This window comes from Nannobrachium achirus, assembly GCF_963921795.1.
Source record: "Nannobrachium achirus genome assembly, chromosome: 4".
NCBI lineage: Eukaryota > Metazoa > Chordata > Actinopteri > Myctophiformes > Myctophidae > Nannobrachium > Nannobrachium achirus.
The window spans coordinates 32,682,760-32,697,759 of record NC_137813.1 but is presented as its reverse complement, the minus strand read 5'-3'; the positions used below and the strand labels follow the sequence as shown (position 1 = coordinate 32,697,759).

Below are 15,000 nucleotides of genomic sequence, written 5' to 3'. Positions count from 1 at the left end.
TGTTGGTACAGAGTGTTTGTTCACTACTAACAGGGGTCTCCCTGTCTCTCCAGCTTTTTAGTAAACAGAAAATGCATTGCGCCACCTGGTGCAGTCGGTAGCGCAGTCGCCTCAAAGCTAGAAGTTTCCAGGTTCAATTTCTGCCGAGGACGCCGTGGGCGCGTTCTCTCCTCCGCGTCACCAGTGCCCATACCCTAGGTTGGGTTGGCAAAAGGGCCTTTCTGTGTAAAGTTTGCATGTTCTCCCCATGTCCCCTAGGGTAGGTACCCTCACAAAAAACATGCAGTAATCCTGGTCTCTATACTGCCTCCCCCTGGCCAGCCGGGGCGCCTGATGGAGGGGAAAGGAACTGGTTGGGTATTCCCTTGTCCTAGCAGGGAAACTCCCCCTGTCAGGTGATAGGAAGCAGCTTGCACACTCCTCATGCACTGAAGGAAGCAGTTCGGGGCCCTCCCCAGATTTGCAGAGAGAGAGAGTAGCGCCCATACAGCTTAGGCTATTGGCACTGGGTGAAAAATGGGTTCCAAAATAGTGGGATAAGATATCCAATCAGCAGAGAGAAACCACACAAGATTACACAAGTGAAATTGGAAGTGAAGTGATGACAAAATTGGAACTGGAACACTTCAAAATTTAAGCTTGGGTATACTCTCTCCTGATTGGCTGAAATTGGCAATCCAATGTATTAAAGAGCTAGAGAGACGGGAGAAATCCTTTTACTGAACAAACACTCAATGATCAGCTATCAGACTATAGTGCTTTAACACTTTATCGAGAAAAAAAACTTTAGTTTTAAGCAAAAATAATTATGTTCTGAATTTCAATACAGCAATGCATTGATATTAAAAATATATACTTTAGTTTTTCATTAAAAAAAACATAAATTATTTTACTTTTGAATATTTGAGTATTTACTTGAGTATATACTTTGCCCACTACTGCCGATTTTCAACTCTCTTCGTCCTTTTTTTCCCTCTCTCCTCTTTCTCTCTCTGCTTACAGTAACAAGCTGAATGGTGCCATATCTTGAAAGAAACTTTTAATAATGTAGAGAATGTCAGGAGTTGCATTAAAATGGAAAACAAGAAAGGGAAAGCTCAAAGTGAAAGCTGGAAGAATTAGGCCTCCATTGTTGTGTCATAATATACCATTATCTACAGTACAAGGAATGTAATAATGACTTCTGGAGATCAGCGATTGCCTTTCTTTGTAAGCGCTACAGAACCACAGCGGGTAGAGCGATACCATACAAGGCTTTTTACCATATTCCTTGTTCTTACAGTTTATCGTCTCTGTCGGGTGGAAACCTCATATGTCCAAAACTGTTACTTTTCAGCATACAATAGCAGATCAACAAGCTCAAAACATTTGTGTGACGCTGTAGTATAATAAAGTACGGCATTCATTTACAAAAAAAAGTTACAATATGAAGATAAGAGGTAAATGCCCAACAGTAAAGACATGGTAAATGGTCTACATTTCTATAGTGCCTAAAAAAATCAAAGAGCTTAAAAAATCTCACGCACGCACGCACGCACACGGCTGTGGCTGAGCAATATAGATATAGATAATCGATTTACAAGCTCACGATGCTATTCTTTGTGAGCTTATAGATTAAAAAAATTAAAACAATATTATCGTCATAAATGTTATATATTACAAAAAATATTGTGTTATTTTTTATTGTGTCTATATCGCCCCAGCCCTACTGACTGACTCTTCCGCTCATCCAGAGCATTTACAGTAGGTGTTCAGTGTCTTGCTCAAGGATATTTTGACACAAAGCCACGTGAAGCCAAGGATCAAACTGGAAACCCTTTGGTTCCCAGATGGCTATTACTGTACAGTACCTCTTGTAGCAGCCACTGCTGTTCTTTACTGTATTTCATGAACATAACTCAGACATGGAGGAGAAAAGCAGACCATATTCCATTTGCCGAAAGCCTTTATTTGCAGCTGTCGTAACAATTTAACACAAGCCAAGATCAAGCCATTAGTTGAGCTGGTTTCACACTGAGGTTCAATTTGGGTTAAGTATCCCCAACGGAGGACCTAAACTGGCAACCCCAGGATCCTCATCTAATTTAATAGGCCATTCTACTGCCCAGGCAAATAAACAACTCACCATTTGTCCTAAAATATTATTAACGGCATGTGGCTTTCCTGGGACAGAACTGGTCACTGCGTACACTCGGTACACTGGGTACAGCATGCACTTAACAGTATATAGGCAACATAACTGATTGCTTTAAAACATGTGCATTAATCCTTTTACAGTTTATATCACACAATATTTATAACAGCCTTGATTCAGTACAAAGTGCTGTGGAAGAACACAGAAATATATTACATTGGCTAAATTAATTATCAGATTCTTTTAGCTAATCAGCTAATCAAGTATCTACTGTAACTCTTCTGGCACTACACCTACAGTAATAAAATCCCTGAGTAGCATTTGATAATATCTACCATCAGATTATCCAAAACCATTATCTGAATAAAGCATAAAGATTTTTTTTAAAGATAACCTATATACACATACTATCAACTGACAATTAACTGATATCCTCTATTAAAATATTTATACCATCGCCATTTATATCATGATATCCAGCATCAAGGCACAGCAGGACCGCTGATCTACAATCATTAACTGTATGGTCATAAAGACTGAAACGTTGATGAGAAAGACTGTCATCACAGAATCTGTTTTCTGAATGGGAAACACCTGACTTGCGCGCCATTCCCACCGGGCACAATAACTATAACGATTACTAAAACTATATCGTTCACCATTGTATTTCTTTATGGTCAGAGCCATCCACTGCCATCCACTTGACTATAGAATGAAACTATACTTTTTATAGTTATAGTTATAGTGCTCAGTGAATGGCTCTTTACATTTTATTCTATTTAAAGAACTCACTGTACATTTGAACATGCTTTGATAGTAGAAACGACACTCACGCAGTAGGCCATTAGGTAGAAGAGCTAGCTCTGAAATGATCATGTAACCATTTTGTCTTAAAGCTTATAGGACATAAAGTGTTACCATTTGACATATCATTTGACAGCAAAAAAGGTTAAAAGCCCCAAATCTGGATAAATGGATAACGTATAACAGATTAATAACTGACAAAAACAGTATAAAACAGAGGCTAAGATTGTTTTGAAATGAAACCAAGGAGTAGAAATTAATAAATAAACTATCTTGGATTAGAATTAACTGTGCTTAGTGTATTTCTCTTGTTGTTCCCAGTTGTATGTGTGAGTACCTACAGTTCAGTCCTGTAAATACTGAACCGGTGAACTCAGTCAGAATGGAAACGTCATCACCGATAGATTTTCGGTGCTGACCTGTCATTGGTCATCGTGGGTTTCAGCTTAACTGTGGCAAATGGATTGGTGCCCCTGCATACACGACACATAGAGAGAGAGAGAGACAGAGACAATGGAGTTGATGGGTGAGAAGAGGCAAGAGAAAAGACAGATATAGACAACAAAATAACATGGGAGGAAGATGAGAGAGAGAGAGGCCAATACATAGATCTTAATTTATTTAACTGGAAAATTCTGGATTGTAAAGTGTGATTATGGAAGAGAACATAGGCACAGCGTTTGGCTCTGTGCGAGCGCCATCCAGCAAATTGTTCCAGTGAATTGCAGGCGATAGCTATCTCTGCCAAGCGGCTCTGACTGAAATGGTTTTCAATACTTGACTGCACTTCAAACACTGATGGAAAGCAATTCCACACCAGTTGTTACAGCTGCCCTCATCAGTCAGTCTCTGTTTTGATGGTTTCATTACATACTTCTGAAATATCATTAGCATAGTCTGAAAGAGACTTTCTAAAAATATAAGTGCATTCATGTGGTTTTATGGTTCTATAGTAAAGTAATGTAACATGATAAAAGGTGTTCTTACTTTGGGAAGAGATCTGGGTGTGAACCATGGTGTTCTGATCTCTACAGAGGAAAGTGAAATATTGAGAGAGGTTACTTCAAGCCTCCTACAAACTGTCCTCTAGTTAGGTTTTTAGTTCATCGAACACCATTGACCATTGGTGGCCACACTGCCCCAAATGTCTGTGTTGACTACAATATATATATTCATAAATGGGAGAGAAAATATTTTGAGCTTGTATCTAAATACATCTATTTAGATACTATAGACCAGTGGTTCTCAATCTGTGGGTCGGGACCCCCAGGGGGTCCCCAAATTATTTTGGGGGGTCCCCAGATGATTAACTTAATGTGCAACGGTAAACATTTTGAGGAGAAATGACAAATGAAACATTGGCCAAATTTTTAAATATTAGAGGCAGAAATTGTGAAAATAGCCGATCTACATGTAGATCGGCTATTTTAACAATAGAACCATGTTATACAAAATGTAATGCCTTGTCAACTCTTAGTGCTTATAGGGTGCCCAGTTAAAATATGATTATTTTGGGGGTCGCGGCCTGAAAATGTTGAGAACCACTGTTATAGATAGACAGATACAGTAAAACATACAGTATATCTAAAATATGTCCAGGGTCCCAAATATATCTTTTTGTATACTTCTGTATTTTTTTCCCCCGTTTGGTTTAATAGGCCTGCATGCAGACGCAGTCATGAGATTAGTTTAGTGTGGTTGCACAATAGGGCAACCACACTACTGCCCTACAAAGCCAGAGAGCAGTAACTACAAACAAAAAAATTAAAAGTGGTTTAAAAGTGTTCCAAATGGTCAGCTAAATGAGATATCAACATATACGTGATATTACACTGTTTATCTGTTCTTGAGGTAATTGTGTGTATCTCCCAAAATCACAAACGCTAAAGTTGGTGTGCCCAAAAATGTAGTTTCTGCACTTTGGGCAGTATAGCACTTTCAGCTTTATTCTTATTTCTAGAGTAACCCCAAATGTCCCTTTTCTGATTGGACAAGCTTCCCGTGACATCACAATATCTAATATAAATAGGCAACTACAATTGCAATTTCCCAGAATTGCACCTTTCTAGTTTTGTTTTGTTTTGTTTTGTGTAATGGATAAGCATTCAGGTCACTGCACTCAGATCAGTGAGGCAGAAGGCGAGGCCCATCAAGAGTCATATATCAAAATATGACAGCTATTTTCTTTAGAGCCAAACTCAAATGGGTCTTCAACTCTTCACCAATCTAATAATGCCTCACACACAGGGTATAGCACACAGGGGAACACACATGCTCTAAAACCATGCAACTCACAACCTCACACACCAACCCATTCTCACTCCCTTTGCTTCACCCTCCCGACGCCGTGTCTTTCTTTCCTTTGCTTCACCCCTGTGAAGTGTTGGGAGTGACTATTGCGTCTAGGGTGCGACGGAGACGGAGAGTTTTTGGACGAGACAGAGTCTTAGTACGCATGCGCCGACATGTGTTTACTGGAAGATTTTTCACTGACGGCCGTCACGGGGAATCGAACCCCGGTCTCTGGATTTGTATCTCTATGCTCTACCGACTGAGCTAACGAGAGTGACTGGGAAGTACCTTTTTTTTTGTGCTTTTATCTTTGACAAAACGTGAAATGATAACGTAGTCCCTTCTTTGAGCCACATTCGGAGGCGGAAGCAGTCCCCTGGTCAAGATTTACTATTCTGTCCATAACGGCACGTAATTCGGTAACGCGGCTGAGTCGGCTCATGCGGCGTTCCCACCGCTCGTCGCGGCAACTCGGCTCGCTATCGCTCGCCTCGGTGGCGACTCACGGGGGTCATCGCCGCCTGAGACGGCGCCGCTCCGTCGTTTATAGTGGCGTGAACGGTAGCGACGGGTGGCTGGTAAACCAAGAAGCCTTCAGAGCGTATCGAATCCCGCATCAGGAACTACTTTTTTTTCTTTCTTCTTAGACCACCCAATGCGTCTGTCCCTTGAGACATTAGGCAATCCGTCCGCGTCTATGGTGAGAAGCATTCGGTATTTAAGATCGCGTCAGTTGTATGACGCAATAGGGGTGAGAACCTGTTGCACACACGCATAACAAAGACAACGTGCATGTGCACACGCCACGCCACGCACGCACGCCACGCACGCACGCACGCACGCACGCACTTCTGTGGCCCTACACTGTCAGCAGTTGGAGCTGCCTCCCTGCATCCACCAGAAAGCGGGCTGAGGTGTCATTGAGAACAGTACCTTGTCACAGAGACCCTGCTGGACAAATGAGGAAATACCATCCTTATACATTTACCATATCCATACATCATGTATTATGTATATCACATAGTTCTGTTCATGAAACCATTTCATCACCCACCAACACACACCGCACATGCACACACACAAACACGCACACACACATACATACCACACATACATGCACACACGCACGCACACACACAGGTTTCTATTATTGTACTTGTGAGGACATCACTATTTTAGGAAGGGGACTTTATGTTTTAAACATAAAACAGACATTTCTCTTCTGAGGACCATAGGACAATATATGTATTTATCCAAATCTTCTATACTTGTGGGGACATTTGGCCCAGTTACAAGTGTAGTAGGCTACCATAATACAAGTACCTGTACTACCCCCCACCCACCACGCACACCAGACAGACACTCCATCCATTCTGCAGTCAAGCAGCTAGCTCACAACTTAATTTTTCAATTCAGTCAAATCCCTTTCAATCATCCCTAAGGGGCAGATTCTTAAACTGTCTCAGTCACAGCCAGAAGCTGTTAATGTGCCATTAAACTAATTCCACTGGAGCGCTGTCTCGATGATAATTAGGTGATTAGGCTATTCAAATATTAGCATATAACATAAGCAAGATAAAGAACGTAACCTTGTTAAGATGAATGAAGTGCAAGGTTACAAGCACTGTTACAACACACACAGGCTACAGCAGATTCAATACATATGCAGACAAAAAATATTAATTGGTGATCAAATTTACTGTAGGCGCAAACTTTCTTGATACCGGTGCATGCATGCATACATGCAGTACATGCAGTACATGCATGCATATACATACATACATACATACATACATACATACATACATACATACATACATACATACATACATACATACATACATACATACATTAAGGATTGATTTACTTCTTAACTGATTCACTGATTCATTCATTGATAGCTTAATTGATAGCTCTACCTTATTGTTGGACTCCGCCCTTCTGTCAGGGGTGGGTGTGATTGGTCGCCTCTCTGACTGTTTATTGGATGACACAGATGATGGTGGCGGGGGCGGGGCAGGGGGCTGGCCTCCGCCGTAGCTGTTGCCTCCTGATTGGTCCAGCAGGTTACTCATACTACCACTGCTTCTCAAGGTGGAGTTACTAAAGACAAAGAAGTCACAGTAACATCAGCATTGGTTCTGTGTTGAATCACCATTGGGACCATGTTGTATCTCAGTGATTCTTACTCTTACTGTTTAATTTCAAAGGCCCCAACTTTTACCTCTGGGACCCAATATTCACTGTAAAGTCCATTTGATTCCATTTGTACACTCACTCCCAGAGTTGAAGCCAATTTAAGCTTGGAGCATCATGTGTACAACTTCACACAACTTAAGTGACGTCAAAACTATATATAAAGAATGTGACGCGGAGGACGCGTACGGCCGTACGCTGACGATGTCAGATACTTTTGGGAAAATGAAAGGCTCCAGAGACACTTCATAAAATGTTGCGTACTGTTATTGGTTGGGAACACAAGTTAAGCTCTGCTGCCACAGAGATGCAAGACACCACATTCACTTCTTTGTTTACAATTTCTGGCTGTCGCCGAGTCTAGTCACGACAGTATGAATGCTCAAAGCTCAGAGCGTAGTGAGACGGTGTGCAATATATTCACTCAAAGCATAAATTGGCCTCCACTTTGAGAATCACTCTTTCCCAGATGGGCAACTGATCTAATTAATTGAATCACAAACTGCTCAGAGTGAAAGCAAACCATTTTCTTTTTAGACACAACAAAACAGTTTTGTTAATTACAATACGTAAGAAAATAACCTAATAAAACATATGAATCAACAACCCTGTGGCATTGTGTAATCATAACAATTCATGCTAATTACATGAAACACCTATTAAAACTATTGTGCCTAAGTTTAGACTAGAGCCATAGTTTTTTCCTTCAGTTACTACTCCTCTCAGCAGTGGGTCACCCAAATAAATTAAATAGCTCATAGTTATTCTTTCAGACCTGGGTTAACTGTTGACCCTGTTCACAGACGGTTTGTCCCATAATCGGGATAGCTTGGAGGCTGCTGCTTATCTTGTTCACTAACTGTATGTTGACACCATGCTTATGTACCTGAGCAAACGTTGGAACCCTGCAGTCATAACAGGCTATAGATACACACAGTAAAGTGGGACAAAAATATGCAACCAGACACACATCAGAGCACATGGTACCGCTAACAATTGGTACAGAAATGACACCATGCTAATAGACACATTTTTCTGTTTCCTGAAAAGTAACGGCTTTGGACAAACAAGGTTTTTGCTCGACAGCAACGACATGTAACTTTAACGAATATTTCCTCTTAGACATTCCAAACAGAATGAAACCTCTTCAACATCCAGTCCCTCTTTGGAAATCCTTGTAGACAGACTGATGCTTGCAAGTAAGCGAAATATAGCCTATTGTAATTTGATCAATGTAGTAACACTCTGAGACTGATTCCTTTGGTTCTGGTTCCATTTTGCCAATCTCAGAGTGAGTGAGAAGTGGTTCTCGAAGTTGGGTCCATTCGTACCCTCGTGGTTCCTTGATTTGGTTCCAAATGGACCTTTAGTTCTGTAACTCTCACAGTTCAATGGGGGTCCTTGAAATTAAAAGGTTTGTTAATCACTGTAGTATAGAGCAGTGGTTCTCAACCTGTGGGTGGGGAACCCCAGGGAGTTCCCCAAATTATTTTTGGGGGTCCCCAGTTAAAATATGATTATTCTCAGCAACAACTGGGGACTCCACAGGACATCATCTTTTGTCAGGAACATCTGGCCTTCCCATTCCTCCTCCTTGGAACATTGTTGTATTAAACATGATCTGCTCAGACAAATAACTTTACTTGGGAGCTGAGCATGGAAGTCATAAATGTTCATGAGAGTAGGATTTATTTATTCATATTGTTTATTTTTTTTTGATGTTACGATAGCAGAACTTGTTCTTCCTCTCTTGCTTCCAGAAGACAAAATGCAGCTGCATTGCCAAATTACACTATTCTTCAATTTCAGTTTTTAAAAAATCCCCCTTGTTTCCACTTGTTTCCCTTGTGTTTGGCCTTGTACTCTGCTGTATTGCACCCCTATGTTTTTCCTCTGTGAGCAGTAACAAAAAATAACACCTTGTGGTTAGAATAGCAATAGGATTTTGAATCCTGTTCCTGTGTATCCATTGTGTTTCAGTGGAGAGAGACAGGAGAGAGAGATGATGATCTCTCTCAGATCCAATAGGATTTATTTTCAACCCAGAGCATTTGAATTATGTATGACTTTTGAATTAATTAAATATGATGTTTACCTGGAGCTGGCTGGTTTAACATCCTCCACTGGTTCCACGTATGAAGCTGGGAACCAGCCCTGACTGAGAGAGATACAGAAAGAGAGAGAGAGAGAGAGAGAGAGAGAGAGAGAGACAGACAGACAGACAGACAGACAGACAGACAGACAGACAGACAGACAGAAAGACAGACAGACAGACAGACAGACAGACAGACAGACAGACAGACAGACAGACAGACAGACAGACAGACAGACAGACAGACAGACAGACAGACAGACAGAAAGACTGCAAGAGTAAGTCTTTACTCAAAGTGTGGTATACCGTATAAGTATCCAGACTCAGCAGACTGTCCATTTAAAATTGAGAGTGTGAAAATGGGTTTTTACTCAGAATTAAATTAACTTACTCTAGATAGACAGTTGCTTCAAGAGAGACAGAGCGAGGCACTGAATGTGATACACGCACGCATGCACGGGCAGACACACACACACACACAAACACACACGAACGCATGCACGTACGCACGCACGCACAGGAAACGCACACACACACACACACACACACACACACACACACACACGCACACACACACACACACACACACACACACACACACACACACACACACAGAGAATACAATTTCATGCAAGCATCCATGCATCCATGCAAGCATCCATGCATCCATGCATCCAATCAGGGTTCGAATTGTTTTCCAAAAACAAAAGAAAAAACATTTTCATCAGTTTCTAGGAACTAGACAGGAACTGACTAGGAACTGGGTTACCAATAAAAAAAGAACGGCCGGGGGGTGGTTATCAAGGGCAGGGGCATGGATTGCCCCTACAGTACCTCCCTCAGGCAAATCAAACCCAGCATCAAAAGCATTCATGAATTTATTCATACAAACTTCAAACTTCTCCCCTCACCGACAGCTGGACTCAGCACGTCCATAGAGCCACCCGTTCCTGGCCTGGTGAACCAGCACACTGACCACCTCTCCCCTGGAGAAGGGCAGCAGTGTGGGGTTAGAGGTGCCAGGCTGGTGGGCCACCAGGGCCCTCATGGGCCTGCCTGCACCCTCACCTCCCATCGACACCAGCACAGAGCTGGAGGTAGAACAGCTGCCCTGAGGAGACGGGGCTGGAAGGACAGAGAGACATGTGACAGCAGTGGTGGAGATTCAGTACTCAGATTTATCTTTTTTTTTAAGATTTGTTTTGGGGGTTTTATGCCTTATTGATAGGACAGTTAGTAGACTGATAGGAAACGGGGAGAGAGATGGGGAGTGACATGCAGCAAAGGTCGTCCGGATCAGGAATCGAACCTGCGACACATTGTCAGGCATCAGAGCTTATGTGGTATGCGCCTGGACCAGTAGGCCAGCAGGCGCCCCAGTACTCAGATTTCTACTAATAGGGATGAGACGATAATCGGTATTATCGTTTATCGTGATAAAGAACACTCACAATAATCGTATTGTGGAGATTTAAATGTATCGTGAAATTATCCTCCACCATGCACTGGGATCAATTCACCTTTTACTTGCCGAGTATCAATTCACCTTTTACTTGCATATCCGGCATTTAAACTCTCTATGGTAAAAAGATCTACAAGCTCACAACGCGCTGCGTTGCGGCACGTTGTGAGCTTGTAGATCGTCTATTTTTTAGCTAAAATAGCCGATGTGCTTGTAAATGCTTGTTAAGCATCTCCAATGTTATGCTTGCAAAATCTGCAATTGTTTTTACTGCTTTTGAAACAGGGCTTAAGTAGTTATTAATGCATTTAATGCCTCATGTTTATGTTTCATAACACATCATAATTATGCACATTGTCTATCAGTGTAAATGGATTCGGCAATGCCAAATAATTAGAAATGCTCCACGCAAAGGGGGGAGGGGAGGGGGGTGGTGGGGAGAGAGGGTGAGAGAGAGAGAGAGAGAGAGAGAGAGAGAGAGAGAGAGAGAGAGAGAGAGAGAGAGATACTATAAAAGGCTGATAAGGTGGGTGGGAGGATGGAGGGTAGAATGGACCGTAATTATGGAACACATTATCACCTCCAGATGAGTTCACGTAGAATGGAGAAATTAATTCCAGAGTTTTTAGAATGCATGAAAGCAACAAAACATTGAATGCTACAGAAGGTTATTAACTATGTCAGAGCATTTAAGCTACTATTTGCATTTTGGAAAAGGTTTCCGACACACACAAATAATGTCTACATGCATACAGCACGCGCATGCACGCACGCGCGCACACACACACACACACACACACACACACACACACACACACACACACACACACACACACACACACACAATTGGATATACAACAAATTAATGAAAAGGTCCACACTGCTGCTGAGCATGAAAAAAAAACACACCCTACCTCTAGAGGGTGCTCTTCCAAGAGGTTGCTCCTCTCTCTCTCTTCCTCTTCCTCTCTCTTCCTCCCTCATCCCCATCTGAACAGCAAACAGAGCAGGATGATTCACCCATTGATTCAAGCAGCCGACATCAGATTTCTTGCAGATCATTCATCAGTCAACCAGTCAGGAAGACAGACATCCATTCACTCACCCATTCAGAACAGGCAACCACAACCAGTCACAGACAGCAGGTGCACCACCACCCCCAGTACAGTACAGTACAGTACAGTACAGTACAGTACAGTACAGTACAGTACAGTACAGTACAGTACAGTACAGTACAGCCATGCATAATTCAGCCAGGAAGCCATTCATAACAGTTGCCCCTATTATCCAGGTTCAACTATATAATAGCTATTAAACTATCTTAGCTATTATTTTACCGTCGCCAATTCCTTTTTTGATTCATCGAATAAATGAGAAGTGTGATTGTGTTGGGTAATCAAATAAATACTTCATATCAACGAATCAATGTGAAACAATTCTAATAGATTTCTAAAAAAAATGTCTATATTGATTATTTTTGATTGACCACTTAAAGAAGCACTTCCCCTTTTTCCAACCTTATCTTTGTATCGTTGGTCCTCACTAATTCTCATTATACAGCAGGATGGAACAATTTACTCACTCTGTGTCTCAGAGGTGGGCTGTGGACAGAAAAACTGCCAACCAGTGACATCATCAATGGGGATTCCAAGCTAATAGAAACTACAAACTTTCTCTGCCTGGAAAGTAAGCCTGCTGAAAAACAAGCCATTGTTCTTGAGTTAATAAAAAACAGAAAATAAGTTTTACATCGTGTTTGAAATTACCAAACATGCCTACCGATGATGTCACTGGCAGATGGTTTCTGAACTGTGTACACAGCCATCTCCTCTGAGACACAGAGTAGACAGAATGGTGCCATCTTATAATGAGCATGAGGACCAATTACATCAGTGGTTGGAAATGGCTGAAGAGGTCCTTTAGGCCCTATTTTCTACTTTGAAAATAAGCCTTATTTTATACGTTAAATAATAGCTAACTGAATAATAAATAACTGACATAGAAACTCAAAAAGCATCACATCAGTCACTCATATATTTTGCCAGGCAACCAGCCAATAAGGCCCCCCAGGGAATAACTGTCCATAAATAGAGATGGAGATGAATCCCATAGACACCAAGCAAGGCAAACAGGCAATCCATTAATCCCATGATAGTTATTACAGCGGGCTCTAATATCCCTGCTGTTTACAGCTGTGACACATCATGGAAGAAATCAATAGATTTGATCAGCTGTTTTGAACAGTACACGAGTGCTGCAAACAAAATACTATTACTATATGTATTGCAGACCGTTGTTAAAAAGATTATCACGCTATATTCATAGATTTAGTTTGGGACCCCCTGGAACCCCCTCAAGGACCCCTGGGGGTCCCCAGATCCCACCTTGAGAACCACTGGTGATTTGTGAGTTGTCACATGCATGGATAAAGTTCTCTCATGGCACTATCTTAAGTCCATGCATTGTGTGATAACAATTAGATAGTTATTATACTAGACATGTAATTTGAAGATTTGAATAAGATTCATGTTTAAGAGGATAGTGGATACAAATGAGTTGCCAAAAAGCTGAAAGTGTGACCTGAAATGTTGACTCATTACCCATTCAAAAGGTTTCATAATGTACTTCAAAGGCTGCTTATCTGAGGGTTTATTTTACTGGAACCAAACGCTTTCATTTTCTTTGAAGCGGTAGTACACTTCAGGTATTGTTCACAGCCAAGCCAAATTATCTTCCATGTAATCCATTAACTTTATTGTATTGACACAGCTATGCTCGATGACGTCAATGGATGAAAGAGTATTTTGTATCCTCATTGCAATATTATTTTTTATCTAATCTCTGTGTCTCCACTTCCTAAGTGCCTTCCGCTAAATCAGAATTCATGTGTGCTATCTCTTGCCAGAGGTGTAGAAGTTTCCATGGTTTAAAATAAAATTGGAACCTGACCAGTAGAGGGCACTGTCGGAGCTAAAATATTTACTGTCCGTTTGAAATTCATTCAATTCTACATCCTACATCAGTGGTTCTCAAGGAGGGGATACAGGGGTCACTGAGGCACCTCTGAGGAACATTATCCAGCAAAACGAGGAACAGTTTAAGAACTTAAGCCCCATCTTCAAGCTCACATGGTCTTGTCAATCTGACAACATCTTTTCAAATGGGGGTCCGTGGCCAAAAGGATTTGGGGAAAAATGGTATGACAATGTTCCTATTATATAGTTTTAGCTGCCACAGAGGAACTAAAAAAAACAAACAAACATACAGATTGATTTATTTTGAGAGTGGACTCAAAGTGGACTGTATAGCCTATATTGACCATTGATTTTGTTCCGGGCATTCTTGGGCGGAACGAGTAGACTATAATGACATAATGTCACGGCTTCAAAACGTTCTCATGATGTTTGGGGAATGCCAACCCAGCATCACTCTATTGCTCATGTTTGCTATCACTTCCTCTCCATTCTATAGCTGCCACTGCTGTCCGAGAGGTACTTTTGTCGCTTTTACTTTTTTTGCTGATCTGTCAAGCAAATGTTACATGTTTTTGACTGAGACCCTGAGGCACTGCCTGCTCACTCAGGATAACTATTCTCGACTCAATCATGCAAATGTTGGGTACAGTAGGTACTGGTAGGGTATTTATCATCATATATTATTGTCTCTCTAGGTTCCTTTGGGGGGGGGGGGTCCATTTGGTTCCATTTGTATGCTGTCAGAGTTAAAGGAGTAGTTAAAATGTTTTTTTTTCCTTTCTATTGATTACTCATGGCATGGAGACTTGAGTTGAATAATATTTTTTTGTATTTGTCGTATAAGACAAAAATTTGGTTATAGTAAATCTATACCCCCATTGATTCCGGGTGGGGACCCAAATGCATGGCCCTGGATGGGGACTTAACTGAATGGCAGTGGAAGGGGAAACCGTCAGGCTATTTTTTTTTTCTTAATTATTGTCAAAAAACGAAGTAATTTTGAGGGTGAACTACTCCTTTAAGGGAATACCTTGAAATGTACTGG

The 15,000-nt window shown here is 41.3% G+C and overlaps 1 protein-coding gene across 1 annotated transcript in view; it reads right to left on the bottom strand.

Moving 5' to 3' along the window:
• Nucleotides 1-6,097: 6,097 nt before the first annotated feature.
• The window catches only part of baiap2l2a (BAR/IMD domain containing adaptor protein 2 like 2a), a gene marked incomplete at both ends in the record, with an annotated part of 24,943 nt that continues 16,040 nt past the window's right edge, over nucleotides 6,098-15,000 (bottom strand). The window contains 4 exons of the mRNA XM_080723221.1: nucleotides 6,098-6,178; nucleotides 7,150-7,333; nucleotides 9,522-9,584; nucleotides 10,430-10,629. Of these exons, the coding sequence (XP_080579347.1) occupies nucleotides 6,098-6,178; nucleotides 7,150-7,333; nucleotides 9,522-9,584; nucleotides 10,430-10,629 (528 nt within the window). The remainder of the gene's footprint in view (nucleotides 6,179-7,149; nucleotides 7,334-9,521; nucleotides 9,585-10,429; nucleotides 10,630-15,000) is intronic.